The 16,160-nt window shown below is 42.1% G+C and overlaps 1 protein-coding gene across 1 annotated transcript in view; it reads left to right on the top strand.

The window, feature by feature from the left end:
* The first annotated feature begins 1,103 nt into the window (after positions 1–1,103).
* Positions 1,104–16,160, top strand: part of WIF1 (WNT inhibitory factor 1) — a 36,665-nt gene continuing 21,608 nt past the window's right edge. Inside the window, exons 1-2 of the mRNA XM_064419397.1 lie at positions 1,104–1,673; positions 1,761–1,900. Coding sequence (XP_064275467.1) covers positions 1,538–1,673; positions 1,761–1,900 — 276 coding nt within the window. The 5' untranslated portion in view covers positions 1,104–1,537. The remainder of the gene's footprint in view (positions 1,674–1,760; positions 1,901–16,160) is intronic.

The raw sequence follows: 16,160 nt of genomic DNA, 5'->3' as shown, positions 1-16,160 counted from the left end.
TGTTACTACAGGCCCCTGTAGAAATTCCCTCTCTGGCTCGTTTCTAGAGTCCCTCTAGATACTGGAAAGATGCTTTAAGGTCTCCCATGAGCCTTGACCAGGATGAACAACCCCAACTCTCTCAGCCTGTCTTTAGAAGAGAGGTGCTCCAGCCATCTCATCATCTTCATGGCCCTGCTCTGGACTCGATGTGACAGGTCTACATCCTTCCTTTGCTGGGGACCTCAGAACTGGATGCAGTGCTCCAAGTGGGGTTTCACAACCTCCCTTGACCTGCTTGTCGCACTACTAAATAACCAAAAAATAGCAAATAATCACCCCTATCTAACAAGCATCTAGAGGTGAGGCATTTCTGTTAGAGTACATACACTGATTCCAGTTTTTGCAGTCTAAGATTTTTTGTCTGGGCAAGTTACTAGGGAATGCCACTCCATTACATCTGTCTGGAAAAGAAAGACCAACTCCATGTTGCTGTCCATTACATAGAGAATTCCAGTCCTGGCAGTCGTAGTGAGGTAACTTTAGCAGTCACACTAAATGGATGAGATAGAGCACCAGCAGCATCTAAAGCAGTAACCACAGGGAGCAAATGCCCTCCAACTCCTTCCAGAACATTACAGACAGAAACTTGGGGACTTTACTCAAACTTTATCTATCCTGCTAAGTTTTGAATTTTTTGGGTCTTAAAAAAAAAAGGGGGGGGCTTTTTCTTTTCTAATAGAAAAATCCAGAAAACTTAGAAACAATATTTCTTTATTACTTTAGAAGGGGTGATTCTGTTTAAATGATTTTTAAATAGAAAATACTTTCAAGCTCTACTAAGTTTCTATATTGAGCCAGTTCCAGTTTCTGTGTAAATGGCAACATTTCAGTGTTTTTCAGTTTCCACTGTTCTCAAGACCTTCGGACAAGAGCTGAAAGCCTTTAGCACGTTGCCTCATTTTCTGCGTCGTTCTCTGGTGCTGGGAAGCGCGTCCCTGTGCCGCTGCCCGGATGATGGCTCGCTCCAGGGCCTGACCTGTCCGGTGTCGCGGGTCCCCGCTGAAGCCGCCGCCGCACCCACCTGCCGCTCGGGTGATGCTCCCCCCTCCTCTGACTCCAGCCCCACGTGTGCCAGGGGGGCGGCTACGCACCAGCTTCGCTTCTTCGCGCAGACACGAGTGACTCCAGCGCCGCATTTGCCACCGTGGTGGTGCCGCCCTGAGGGCCGCAGCGCCGGGGCGCCCTGCGGGGAGGGCGAACACAGGGAGGGGGCGGGACGCGCGGCAGGGCAGCGACCCTGCCGTGTCACGGGTCCCCGTGACAGAACGGGTGTGGGTCCCGGTCCCGGCTCTCGGCTCTGCTCCTGCAGAGCTCCCGGGCGCGGAGCGCTGACCGCCCTCGGCGGGGGAAGGAAGGACCGTGCGAGCGCCGCGCTCCCGGCGCCGCCCTCGCCGTGCCCGCCCCGCCGGGGCCGGCCCGCGGCACAGGAGGCAGGGAAGGAGGGAGGGAGGGAGCGGCAGCGGAGCCGGCGAGCCCCGGCGGGCGGTGCGGGAGCATGGCCCCGGCGGGGCGGCTGTGCTGTGCCGCGCTGCTCTGCGGCGCCCTCAGCCTCTGCAGCCTGCGGGCCGCGCCGCGCCAGCCCGACACCCTCTACCTGTGGATCGACGCCCAGCAGGCGCGGGTGCTCATCGGTAAGTGAGCGGCGGCCGGGAGCCCCGAGCCGAGCCCGGCCCGGCCCGGCGGGGCTGGCGCCCACTGCGCCCCTTTGCCTTCCGCAGGCTTCGAGGAGGATATTCTGATCGTGTCCGAGGGGAAGATGGCCCCGTTCACCCACGACTTTAGGAAAGCCCAGCAGAGGATGCCCGCCATCCCCGTCGGCATCCACGCCATGAACTTCACTTGGCAGGCAACGGGACGGGTAGGTGCCGAGATGGGGCCGCGGCAAGGGGCGGGGGAGGCTCTGCAAACCCAGGCAGGTGCTTCGGCCTTGGAATAGTAGAGGAAACCCTCTCCGAGGCGTGCTGGGGCAGCCCCGGGTGCGGGAGCCCGAGGCGCGGCGGGGCTCGGGGGCAGGGATCGCCGCCGGCGCGGCGGGACGGCCGGGAAGGAGCGGGAGTAAGGTGCGTGGGAGCGCCGGCGGCTCGGGAGCCGGAGACGCCGCAGGCTGGTGAGGCGTGAGCCTGAACTCACCAGGAACACCCCAGTCGCCTGTATTGCTGTAAAATTTTGTACCGGACGGTACTTCCGCGGATGCAGTTTTCTTTCGACTTTCTTTAGCTTATGGACATACGCTCCAGGCTCTTCACTGATCTCTATGTACTAAATGTGCAGGCTTAATTTGTAGTTCTACTGAATAACAATTCTCTTCTGTAGACTTAATTTTACCAAGTTAAATTGCAAAACCACATAAATCTGCAGTTTATTGAATCCTGTTGGATTCTTTTGTTGAAAATGTAAGAATCTGTAACATATTTTGTGAAGAAACATATGTATGATTTGACACACTGACAACATATGTTGAATTTGCATAAAGCTGAAACTTGTTAGTGTACATTATCGTGGATACAGAAAAAACGTGGTGGCATAAAATCCCGCATAAAATTATTTCATTTTTACAGTGCTGAATATTGACTTCATACAACAAAGAACTTGGTAGAGATGAAACAATATTTCCATTTAAATTGTGAACATTGATTGTATAATTCAGCTAATTGCAGCCTCGCAAATTTTGTTGTGGTTTTGGTTGTTTTAAAACCAAACCAAACTCTATCTACAGCACTTGTTTGGCTTCAAGGTGTTGTCTGATGCCCTTGCAATTTTTGCTGTCCTCGCAAAGCCTTTGGGTTTAGGAAGTGCTTCACCACCTCCTCCAGAGAAGAAGGTGAATGTGGAGAGACAAAACTTACTCACAAAGGCTGACTTGCTCTAGGTTTTTGGCGTTCCCATCAAGCTTTACAGAGAAAACAACTCTGTGTGCCAAGAGCTGGCATTTAAGTACCTAGAAAAAATTACTATCTTTTGGGACTGTATTTTGTGTTCCATTTCTCTGCCAGCTTCAGTTGCTGTTGATGATAAAACTAGCTCTTTTTTGAATGGGTGATCAAGATGTTAGACTGAGCACTGTCCTCTTGGATTTCCTTCTTGAGTTCTGCTCTCCCTCCTTTTCTGCCTACAGGTAGGTCATTAGGAAAAGGTGGTTCCAGTAGTGATTTCAGTGAGAAGAGTCACAGGCTTAAAGACAGTATAGGAAAATGTTCTGCTTGATGCCACTTGCAGGACAAAATCCTTTCTGAGCAGCTGCAAAGGTGTTTAACCCATTAGTCCTCCTCCTATTTTCTGAATTACCAAATTGCTCTCAGACAAAGCATAATTAGTAAGTGAAATATCTAAATGATTAACAACGTTCTGTGTTTCTCCAGAATTTCCAATATTGTATGAGGGGAAGAAATTAGTATATTTTTACTTCTTTCCAGTGTTCTGTTTTGGTTTTAAGTATACATGTTCTTAGAAGTTTCCATAAACACATCCAGGGAAGTGCTAACAACTTGCAACCTTTATTCTGTACTTTTCTGGGAATTTCCTAAGTGAGGGAAGGGAAAATGAGAAGTGGAAGGGAGGAGGAAAGGAAAAGAAAAGAAGAGAAAGGAAGAAGGAAAGGAAATGGAAACTAGTACTTTTTAAAAGAAGAAAGGCATTTGAAATGCTGAAGTGCTAGATTGCTTTCTGCAAAATAGCTGTTAACTAGCATACTGTTGCCTCCTGTTTAGTAAAACTGAAATAATTCTGTGAGTTTTGTGCCTTATAGACCTCTTGACCCTGTATCCCAGTTGAAATTTGAAGAGGTTTCTCTGGGACTCAAAGGTTTGGGGGCTCTCAGTAGTACATTCCCCACCTCTAGGAATAGCTAGAGCCTTTTTGGGTCTACAGATATGAGGCTTCTCCTGAGCAGGAGCAGGAGATCCTGTCTATGGCATCACATAGTTCCTAGTCCTGATATCAACAAGATGGGGGAGTGAGAGAGCAGCTGGCTGGGTGTCTGGCAGCCAGACAAGGTCAACCCACCACACCTGGGATCCCCAAATGGGCACCTTAGCAGGTATAAATATCCAGTGGGTAGATCCAGCTACCTGCTCCTGGGATGAATGATGATCCAGGTTTGAGGTAATAATTCAACCCAGGGAGTGGCAGTGCTTCTCAGTCCTGCATGGCTGAATATTCTAACTCAAAAATGTCTTGTTGAGGGGCACATTTTAATGATTAGATTGCATTTGTGTTCTGTGTAAACAGAAGTGCTTGAAACTCATTACATTTAAGTGTTACACTTCTGATGCAGTGGCCTTTGTGTCCTGAATATGTTTTATGTGGAAAAGATTTTGTTTGATAAGCAAACAAAATAATTTTCACTAGAAAGCATTAACCAAAGAGAAGCATTAGTTGCTTTTAATTTCTAATCCATTACTTCTAATTCATTATTAGGAAATATGAGGGGAAACCCAAAATGTCAGGGTCTGAGGGTGCTGAATAGATAAGTTTTTTGCTAGTGAAATCAGGATGAGACAGGGGTGACAAGAATGTTAAAGTATTGCAAAACAGGATTGTCATGTTTTTATGCACTTTATGCTTCTACTTATAAATTGGAAAATAAGATTACATTTGCTGTGTTTTCTTTAGAAATGTAATCTGCATAAATTGATAGTTAAAAATTTCTTTGAATTGAAAGGTTTAAAAAAGCAAAAATCAGTGATAATATGTAGTATATAGTATGCATCCATGTAACCACTAGAGCTCACTGGTGTGCTTCTTATTCTGGGTGTTTTTTTGCAAAAGAAAATACAATGGCTTTTAGGGGTCTTGTCCTCTGTGGAAGATTCAGCTAAAAACTTCCCATTGCGACCCTATCACAGTGATTAATGCTGCAACATGTTTTACTGTGTCCACTAGTGGAAGTTAACAAAGATTTCAGTGATAACTGAAATAATCTCTACAGCATTTAGAAATTTATGATAAGTATTTAATCTCCAAATTAAAAACAAAACCCAAAATGTATTTTTAACTTTCAGTGGGAATTCTGACAGCTGTAAAATTAAGTTTACACCCTGGAGAATATTGGTGGAGGAGAACCATATTAAAAAGTTGATTATTTCCCAGACAGCAAGTGCTCAGTGACAGAGCAGCAGCCCAGTTGATTTAATAGACAGGAGGTGAAAAAAAGACACCAAAAAGCAAGTTGGAATTTTTTCTTGTGTAGCATTCTCTGGTCTGATCCAGAGAAAGAGTCAATCTGGGCCACAACCTGCCCAGGCTGTTTTCTTCCTTTCAGATATGGGAGAAGTATTTGTGGTCAGATGAATTATTGTAGCAGCTCACTTCCCCCTCCCCACTGTTATGAGTACCATAGCTCCTCTCCTGGTGCATGGTTGAATGCATGACATGACATCTGAAATAAGTCTCAAAGAGTTATTGATAACCTTGAATCAATCAAAAAGATGCCCACCTCTGAGAAAGAGGGAATATATGTCTTCAGTGCATTTTCTAGCATCATTTCTATATTGTAAAGTGAAGGTCAGGAATGCTGTGTAGTTGACAGCTCCTGGAGGCTAGTTCGGATCTCAGCCAAGTGACCATCAGCCCTGAATAGCTCAGATGACTTGTCTGAAATTGTCTTATATTGCTGAGATGTAGCCTGACCATGAAGATAAAATGGAATATCCAGCTATGCCAGGAAAAAAATTGTTTCCTTGCTCAGAGGAAAGCTGGCAGACCACCAATTTTAAAGCCTTAGGTGGTGCAGTAAGGTGCTCCAGTCAAACATGGCTATTTCCCTGATAAACTGAAAGAAAACATAAAGTATTGAATTTTAAAACCTAATTCTTCAAAGGAAACTTTTCTTCAAAGAAACTGAATTTTTTGTAAGTATCATATTTGTAACCAGTCATTATAGTGATGTTTTTCAGCCTAAAATAATGCATCTAATATGCAAAAATTAGGAGATTTTTCTCCAGTCAAACAAGGCTCTTGAAGTTTGGTCAAGGTAATTGCGTAAACTCACACTCTTGTGATTTTCAGTGGTACCTTCTCTGCACTTTCACGTCACCAAACTGGGGAAATTCTTTGTTTTCTGACTTCTGTACCAAAATTTTGATGTGGAATGTGAAGATGTTTACATACTGTGAGCATGATTTTTAGACAGGGGGTTCTCAAATCAAAAGCACAGCTCAAAACCTTTAATATTTAGATTCTACTCAGCTGTGGTATTTTGCGTCTCAGTGTTGTAGACATGCCACCAGGGATCAAAGTAATACTCTAGAGATCCCACTTTCTTACCAGAGCAGGCATGTGCCAGCCATCTGTTCTATCTGCTGATAGAAAACAGCAGTAAAGCTTCTCAAAGTTTTGCCAAGAAGAAAAGGGGGGATTTATTGCTCAGCAGAGATGAGTTACAAGGCACCTTGTAGTGTAAGCTGCATCTGGATTCCATAGTCATTTACATGGCATGTGTGTAAACTACACAATTATTCTTTTTACACAGCAGTGTAAACCTGTGTTAAGTAAACAGTTCTTAAGATTTTCATTGTTTATCGTTTCTATAAATAATCAATTTTTAACAAAAAAAAGCTAGTCATAAAGTATTTTCACTACTTTTACAGCAGTAGCTGCAATGTACAACATAACTGTTGAAAGGCATTGGAACTAACAAGGGCACCCCAAGCTTCAAGACTGCATTTTGTGAAATTGTACAGATCTCACTCCCTGTGTTACTAACAATTTTTCTGAAATAGAAAACCCAGGCTTTCCTCTTGTGTTGCCTTCCTCTGTTTCACTTTCCTATTTGTGGAAGTGAAAATGTTTTCTGGCAACATCACCTATTTTTACAGACAGTTTCACAGGTATGTTCTTAGTGGTCTAAAGTTAATGCCATTAACAAGTAATGCTATAGAGAAAGAACTAACAAAAATGAGAACTAACTGAAAGAATTTTTCATGTATTTAACATCTTCTCTTGCTTTCACACTTTCCAAAGAGGCTTTTTTGGGGTAGCTACAATTAGTATTGACTTGATTCTAGCCAAGTGGCTTATGTACATACAAAACAAATGTAAAGAACCACACTCTTCCCAGGGCATGCAGACATGTGAGGAACATGGTGTGCCCCAGAGTTTTCAAAACTGAAATGTAGTGATATTTGCATCACATTGAACAGAATTTCAACAGCTGAATACCTTAGCTCAGAACAATGAGTTCCTGATTATTATTTTTAAAGCTTTCAAGAAACTGCATCTCAAAACCTCTTCTGTTTTGCCTTCCTGTGAGTTTACACTTGGCTTGTTAGGGTTTGTTCTTCTTTTATTTGCCTTTGTCTGTACAAATTCCACTGTCTAAAAGATTCTACTTTACTTGTACTAGTCTCTTTTACCGTGTTGGATTTTTTCATTCTGCTGGAAGGTTTTTGTTAGCTTTTTGACAGTTTATTTGTGGCCGAGCTCTTCACTGCATCAAACTGTAGTGAAGACGTGGTGGAAATGCAACACCCACCTGGACTGGCTGGCAGGGCTGTGCCTGATGCAGGCCAGGCCTTCAGCCCTGCCTCCCAGCACACTGCAGCTGAAGAAGTGAGGAAGTGGCACTGAGATGAGCAAGGTGCACTGCTCCAGCTGGAGAGCAGTTGCTAGTGGTCCTCCTCAGAGGTCAGTCCTGGGTCTCATACCCAGAGTGAAGCAGCAACCCAAAATCTGCCTCCAAAAAAGTAACATACATAAAGCAAAGACACTGATACTGTTGTACAGAGGCACTAGGAGGCTTTACCCATCTATGATAGCTGCACTCCACCACAGTATGTTCTGTTCATAAAACACCTTAGCAATGCTTTCAGAGATTTGGGGTGGATTTTTTTTTCCAGCCATACAACAAGAAAACCCCTGGGGTTTTTTTTACATCTAGAATAAAAGTTTGTTTTCCAACTAGCTGGTGGAGTCCATCTTTTTTTTGGCCATACAAGGAAAAATGGGCATACAAGGAAAAATTTGGCCATTCAAGGAAAAATTACCTTTGAGCTGCTTCAGCACTTGCTGTCATCAGTGCTAAATACTTCAATAAATAGCTTGAAGACCAAGCACAGCTTTCAGAGCTGGTCCCACAAATCCTCTGAAGTTGCCCCTTCGCCTGGATAAAAAGCTAGCTAAACCCAGCTGATCCTAAAGGAAATAAATATGCCTGACATCAAACCTGGCAGTCTCCCAGCCTCAGGTTTTGGCCCATCACCAGGCAAAATAAACTCCCAGACAGCAGCCCACTAATGAGAAGATCTGTCACCGCCTCTAAACACTGAAGCACAGAAACCAGCAGCAAGAGCCAGAGAGGCAGCCTTTGCAATTACAGCTGTCCAGAGAAGCAGAGGGCAGGCTCTTGGACCATCCTGACCATCAGAGAACAGAGCTTTCAGTACTGGGATTATGCGTGGAAGATGTGGACAGATCACAACTTGTTGATGAGCTGAAGTTAAGCTCTCCCTGCAACATTTTCTGCTTGCCCTCAGCTTGCAAGTGTGTGAAAATTGATACAGCCAATGGCAATCTGAGACTCAAAACCTCCTAGGCAAATAATCAAGTCTAGTGAACACCCTCAGTAAGGAGTACAAGTACCAACTTCAACCTGTTGCTTTCAAACTGCAGCAAACACTGCTCTCATTTTGCCAGGTTTGAGCATTAGCCAGTTCTCTTTCTTGCAGAGGTTTTGGGGAATAAATTGAGCTGTTGAAACAGACTCTATTTGAGTAACCAGGTTGAAACAAATTCATTTTCCTGTTGTGAAGCCACACATACATAAAGTTTCTGCAAACAGTTATGTAGCTGCAATATTCCTGGCAGAGACTGTCAGGGAGAACAGGCAGGTTGCACAGCAGAGCACACTTCAGAGGGGAAGAAGAGGCAAAATAGAGTTATCTGGTTCTGTAATCGTGAGTAACAGATGATATGCATAACATATTAAGAGCTGAGGATTAATTTGCCAGCAAAGCAAGCAGGTTGGCAGTTACCTTGATTGATATTTTTGTTTTGTTTTGTGCTGGCTTTTTTAACCTTCTTCCTTCCAGTTTTGCACAGGAACCTCTATTTATATTGCATAGGCTTGATCTGATTTCTGTATTGGCAAGGGAGGGTAGCTGAAATCTTGTAACCCAACATGTTGATTCCCTCTGATCAGAGCTGTGATGTGTCGGTATTAGGTGCAGGGTGGAGCAGCTTATACTGAACCTTAAGGGCAAAAGTTAGAAGTCTTCATCACATAAAGAACCATGGGTTTCACATTTTTACTTGATTTAACTTTAACTTTCCTTTGATGGGAAAAGTCTGCACCTCATCCTGCCTACTGACAGTGTTCACATTTGAATTGTATCTGTGTGAATATCCTACTTAGCTAATATTCCTTTTTTAGTTGTCTTGCCAAATATTCACAGTAAACTTCATAATTTTTATAGTATGATACTATAAAAACTACTGTTACTTTCATGTTATGATTTTATGAATCACCTGACACCAGAATTAGATGTAAAACATTTCGACAGGCATATCATATTTATGTAACACCTTTATTCATCCAAAAGTAAGGCTTTCTCATCCTGTAAATACAATCAAAGAGTATAAATTTATTAAATTATGTTAATTAGGAAATACTTTAAAGGACAAGGTATCTGAGAGTTTCTGCGCAGGAGGAAGGGTGACCAGGGGCTAAAAAGCTCGCAATCTCTGCAAATTCTTGTAGAATCTCATGCTTTTCCACCTCTTCCCAAACCCAACAACTCCAACAGAAACTTCTGTCTCTAGGATTGTATTTGTGTTCCTGTCCCTGATTGCAAAGACTGAAGTAAGTGCAGTGAAGTCTTTTCTCCTCCCCGATTTAGAGTAGTTGATGGATCATGCGAGGTTCTTCAGCCGTTTCTGTGCCCTGCAGTGATGCAGAGAGCACACCTGACTGCTCAGCGAGGTTTGTGGTGTGGGACATTGCTCCCCTCCAGCATTTTTTTTTCTTCCTGAAAGTATTGTGGACCCCATTCAGCCCAGTGCTACTCACTTCATTCATCAATAAAGGCTGGTTTGGGGTATTTGGGGAATCTCCTGCAGCCTATGACTCCAGCAGAAGTTAGGGATTGTCAACATATCTGGAATGTATTGAGTGGCAGAAAGAACAATTTGGTCCCAGGCTACAACAGCAGACCAGATTTACCACAGATACTCATTGAGGAGTAAATTACATCTCTGGTCTTAGCAAAACTCTTGAATCCCAAATGGGACAGTTGTCTTATAGCAGAGTGCAGACTTTTCCTGTCATTAGACTCCTGCTTCTTTTTCATCACAGGTAAATTTGGGCTTGGGGAGGTCCACACATTCATTTCTGAGGCTGCTGTTCCTCTTGCATTTTCTCTAATAAAAATGAGGTTAGGGTCTCTGCAAAAGATTCTTCTGGGGAACTTTCAGCTGCCAGCTCTTCCGGACAGGATTTCGACTGACACAGGATAGGTCACGTTATCCAGAATTTAAAAAACACAACAGAAGGATGTAGCTTTCCCAAAACAAACTTCCTGCCATTCTTAATGAGCCTTATTCCTGCAAGTGTGTTTAAAAGGTTCATCTGGAAGCTCAGCTTGACCCTCTGTCAAGTCAGCAGAGTCTAGACCTTGTGAAGTTGCCTATGCTGCAGATAGACTCCACCTGCACCCAGGGAGGGAAAGAAAGTGGTTCAAGACAGCAGGTAAATCAGATTCTGGCTGGGATGAACTTTCTTCTGCAAGTGCTGGTCTCTGTCCTTTGAGTGTACAGGAAGTCAAGGATGAGCTGGTTTTAAACAAGATACTTCATTTGAATGCTGGGAAATACACTGCACCTTAGCTCAGAAGACTGGACCTGTGAGGCTGGTGCTGTAACCCAGGGATGAAGCTGTGCTGACCCTGCCTTTTCTGTCCAGAAGACAGAAAAGCTCTTTGTAGAATGTTCAGTTTCCCATCAGAAACTGGGGATAGGATTATTCTTCCTTACTCATCTCTGAAGAGAAGTCCATCTTGCTTTGAGTAATTCAGGGTATGGTTATGGAGGACAGAGCTGTGTGGCAGCCTCTATAGTACATGGAAATATGACAGCAATATATGTCCACTTAGCAGAGTCTTCATTCAGTAGAAAAATCAGTGTGATTTCAGGTACAACAGCAAACACACAAATCCCTTTTCAGATACACTTAGAAAACTCTTAGTAGTGAATTTAGTGCTTCTTTCACAGTAGTACCTAGAATTTGCTTTGATCAATGACAGCCTGTGAAATAAGAAAAAAACTACTCTCAATTTTCACCAAAAAAAAGTATTTGAAAATCCATGCAGTAGGTATTAAAAGAGAGCAGTGTTAAGAAAGTCTTTTCTAATGACTAGTCAGGGTGGAGTTGAATTTTTTCATTTTTCAACTTTTAAACACTAGTCTTCCTGTAAAATAAGGCTGAAGACCAGTATCTGCTGAGCAATAAATAAAGAAACTCTCAGTCAGAGGTGCTGCAAACTTTTTGTTACATGGGTACACAAAAGTGGAGGTGTCCCTCTTTGAAACCCTTGAAGGATTCCAGTTTGACAGAAGCTGTTGTGAGATTTCATAACTTTTGAGAAAGGTCACTGCTTACATTTTGAAGAGAGATATTTATATTTATTATACAGGAGTGCCAGTTAAAGCCAAGATTGAAACACATGGATTCAATAAAGGCCAATTATGTGACCTTTGCTGTTTGCCACGCTTTTAACTTGTGTAAGTAATTGATTACACTTTCATGAGATCATAATCAGAAGGTTGTTCTTTGGTAATGGTGTGCTAGAGGAGCTTTATCCTCAACTTCAAAGCTATTCTGTGAGGCTTAAGAACAAAGGGTTGGAAGTTTGAAGCGTGGCCAAAATGAATCTGTATGCATTATCCATGTTTACCACCATTCAAGAGGTGGATTAACTTATTCTTCGTCTGTGAGCTTTCCCTCATCACATCAGATGAGCCACCATCTCTAAGGTTTACATTTTCACTCTTAGAACTATTCTGCTTAACTAAATATAGTGTCTGTTCAGATCTCCATCATAACTAACCTAAGTGCTTGTTAGTGCCATCACTTCCCTAATTTTAAAGATTTTATTGAAATTATTTTACATTCCCTGTGAAGAATTTTCCGGGTAAATATTATTTATCAATGAATCTATCCAAAGTCTGAAACTGTAAACAGACTATAAGCTAAAGATGCCCACCCAGGATCAGCCAACCAAGCTCTTCACTTACTTTTCAAGCTGTGAGGGGGAAAAAATAGCCCCGTGGGTTTTTCTCAATGTAGATAGAGCCACATAGAAGCATTGCAGGTGGCAGTGGCAGGCCTGCAAAGACTTAGGAAGTAACCTGATGAGACAGTGTTTTGTATTTTTTTCTCCAAGAGGAATAATAATTTTCTCCTTTTTTATTAGCTTTGAGGGATGGGTATTTGAACATCCATGATTGTTAAATGTCCACCAGAGAGAGCACTAATCTTTTCCTGGCTGAACAAAGAATGAATTAGCCCTTGCTATGCTGGAACAAGAACTACCTTTTCAGGAGAATAGCCTTTATTAATTTTCAGGATACCAGAGCAATATGTTTTCTTGAAGATAGCAAAGGCTTTTGTTTTACTTATTTTAAATCTGAACTCTTAATGATATTTCTCTTTTTAGTATACTGTTTGCTTCTCTCCCCTTCCCCAAAGCACAATTTTCAAATTTTCATCTGTAAGACATAAGACAAACCATTTTAAAGAAAGCTTGTGCACCAGGCCTGGTTCATGCAGAGAAATATCATTCCTTGCTAGAAATTTTCAAGACGTAATTAACTGTGCATATTTGTCAAAACCTAGTGATTTTGTCTTCATTCAGCTTAATTTCTTTTTTCAAAAGTAACTCTAGTGAAGCTGTACTAAAATGCATTACAGAAAATGTGTTAAACAAAAAAAGTCTAAATATGGGAAGTTGGGCTATTTTGCTTTCTTTGTTTCCAAATAAAGCAGGATAGAGGAATGAGAAATTCCCAGAGTTTCATCACCGAGGAGCTGTAAATTTGTTGTGACTGTTTTGAGAAAATCATGCACGCTGCATGCCTTTGTCTCCACGTGCTTGTGCTTAAGCGGGAGGTTGCTGTGCCTCTGTTTGCACGAGTGCTGCTGTCCCAGGCTCCAGCCTGGTGGAACAGCCCCTGTCCCCACTGCAGGTTCCTCCTGCATCAAGGACTTGCCTCTGATCTAAACCAAGACCATACTGTCATTAGCAGGCCAGTGATGGACAGGGATATGTACCCGGCTGTTGTTTGTCCCTCTATCTCAGGAATCTACTTTCTAGGCATGATGATGATTTTCAGAGTTAATGCTCTGCTGGTATACTTGTTTTTTTGGTTTTTTTTTTTTTTTTACCTCTGTTCCTCTCAAACCCCAATGTTTCTAGCAAGCCCTTCAGCTTCTAGTCTGAGATTGGTTTCAAATGACTGCTTCAAATGCTAGAATGCCTCCAGAGCTCAGGGTCTTGTGAGAGAAAATATTTGCTGAAAATCACTAGCAGGAGCCCTGTTTCCCATGTCTCCCAAAGAGCAGACAACTGCCAGAAACAATGCCAAATATAATATAAATCTATTATGTTGTGACCTCACCAAGCTTCTTGACAGTGATTTTTTCATTTTACTTATCTTTATAGAAATTATTTTCTCATTATTTGGAGGAAAAGCTGATGTATTCTGCAAATATTTCAGACCATCTCCCCAGTGCAAAGCATTTTTGGAAGGCTGTAATGTCACCTTTCAAAATCTGAGGCTTCTTTTAAAAGCAAATGATAAATTTCACTTTCCCAATTTCATAAATCATTCTGTTGGAGGATCTAATCTGCCATCCACAGCTGAATGCCACAGGAGACATTAAGCACCAGTTAGTCATCTTCCACTGGCAAAATCAAGAGTTTTATACCATTCTTCTAAAACCATTAAAACCACAAGTAGTTATTGTTGAAAGTTTCATGCAGGGATGCACTCTATTGTTAAAAAGTCTTCCCTCTTGTGCATGGATTTTCTTCAGTCTGCCATGATTTCCTTAATGTGAAGAAAGCAGGCATAGAAGAGGCTCTACAGATTTGTGAGCATTTACCACAGCATTGTCTAATTACTAATGTGTTTTTCTTTGAGGTTGCCCATTTCTCTGAGTTCTAGTTTTTGTTCTTTTTTTTATTTATTTGAAACAGCAAATATCTCTATTCCTCCTTTTGTGTGCATCTCTGTTTTTTTAACCCTGCTGCTTCAGTCCATTCCCATACCCTTAGCAGCTGATGCTGGAAGACAGTCAGATTATCCTGTCTTCTATGTAAACTCATTTTCTCAGAGCAGGTTTCAATATTGCTTCATGTTGTGGGAAGAGGTAGCATGGGAGCATGCCTCCCATTTTAGGTCTACCTCTTGAAACTGACAGCAAGTTCCTGAGTGTTACACTGAGTGTCAAAATTGATTTACCTACTCTGTGACAGGACCAATTCATGGGTTCTGTCCCATGTGCTAGGGCACAAAAATGGGCAGTCTGTAGGCAGACACTTTATTATCTGCTTGTCTGAGGAAGCTGCATTATGTTGTTCATTACAGCAGTGTCCAGACTGCAGTGCAGTAACAAAGTGCTCACATATATGTACATATTCCTACTCTGGCCAGACTCCCTCGATAGCCTGGTATGCTCAGTACAGATAATCTTTGCTGGAATTCATCTCACTTTGCTTCATGCTTCATCTTGGAACACAGACCAACTTCTCTGACCTAATGCTGTTAATATCTTGGAGAAGCAATGGTCCATGCTGTAAACACCTAACAAACACATACATTGTCTCACTTCGTGACTTTATTTATGGCATATGCAGCTGTGATCATCTGCTATGGATAATGTAGGGTAGAATCTTCCAGTGTGTGCATAGCCAGAAATATTCGTGGATCTGGGATAAAAAGGAACTTCTTTGATGTGTTTCTTGCTTTAAATATAGAAAATTGACATTAAGATATATTTGTCATTTAATTGATAACAGAACATTCAGCACTGATCTCTTTAAAATAATGAGAAGAAAATATAGTTGATTTCTTACATCTACTTTCAAAGCTAATATACATTTGCTTCTTAATTAGAAAGGGTGCAGATTTCATTAGGCTATTGAACCATAAGATACAACAGTTCAAGCTACTCTGCTTTGCTTTAGGTACTACAATTCTATCATGTAAAATGAAGAAAACATAAAGCATATTATTGTGAATTCTTTGATAAAACACAGGTAGAAACAACAGGTAGAAAAAACAGGTAGAAACAACATGGCATCTGAATGATCACAGAACTTCAATGCAGTAGATCTTGAACCGAGGAAGGGAGATCTGTAGGAATTTTAACTGTATATCATTTAAAACCAAACTGCCGACAGATGTTTTCTACAATACTTGTTAGAGGGCTTCATTATTTTTATAACCTTTTAAATTCCTCTGATTTATAGAAAACAGCCATTCAAAGTCCATAAAAGTTAATCCCAACCAAGGAATTATTTGCCTAAAGTGAAATTTCCTCTCTCTGCTCTACCCACATGGGGAACTGTTAAAGGGCAGCTGCTTGGGGCTACCTGCTGCCTGAAAGCACCAGTGCCCCAGACTGTCCACACACGGTCTGCAGGGGTCCTTGCCTCAGTTTCTGAGGATCCCAAACAAAGATTTTCCACAGAAGTAAAGCATACTGCTCCTCGGGTGCTTCCCGAAGTCAAGCCAAAACCCTTTGTCCTTGCAAAGTGTGCAACTTTGTGCTGTCAGTGATCAGCAATTTAATGCAAACCCCATTTTCTTTACCACCTTTGACAACACTGTTCATCTAAGGTTTAGCTTCACTACCAAGTTTAGATCTTCACATACCAGAGGGTTCATAGGCCAGCTTAAAAAAAAAACTCCAAAAAGTCCCAAAAAAACCCCCCCATGACAGTGCCTTTATAACGGAAAAGAGAATTACAGATTATGGATTTTTCCCCTTTACTGTCAACAATATCCAAGCAAATTTTCTTCTCACTACCAGGTCAATCACAATGACCACTTACAGCGTAAATTACAGTAGTCACTAGACAATATTTTAATTGCACAAACTTATATCTTCAATTAAGCATCAT

The sequence above is a fragment of the Passer domesticus genome, chromosome 5, assembly GCF_036417665.1.
Source record: "Passer domesticus isolate bPasDom1 chromosome 5, bPasDom1.hap1, whole genome shotgun sequence".
Classification (NCBI taxonomy): domain Eukaryota; kingdom Metazoa; phylum Chordata; class Aves; order Passeriformes; family Passeridae; genus Passer; species Passer domesticus.
The sequence above is the reverse complement of the archived record's forward strand: the minus strand, read 5'-3'. Positions and strand labels throughout refer to the sequence as shown.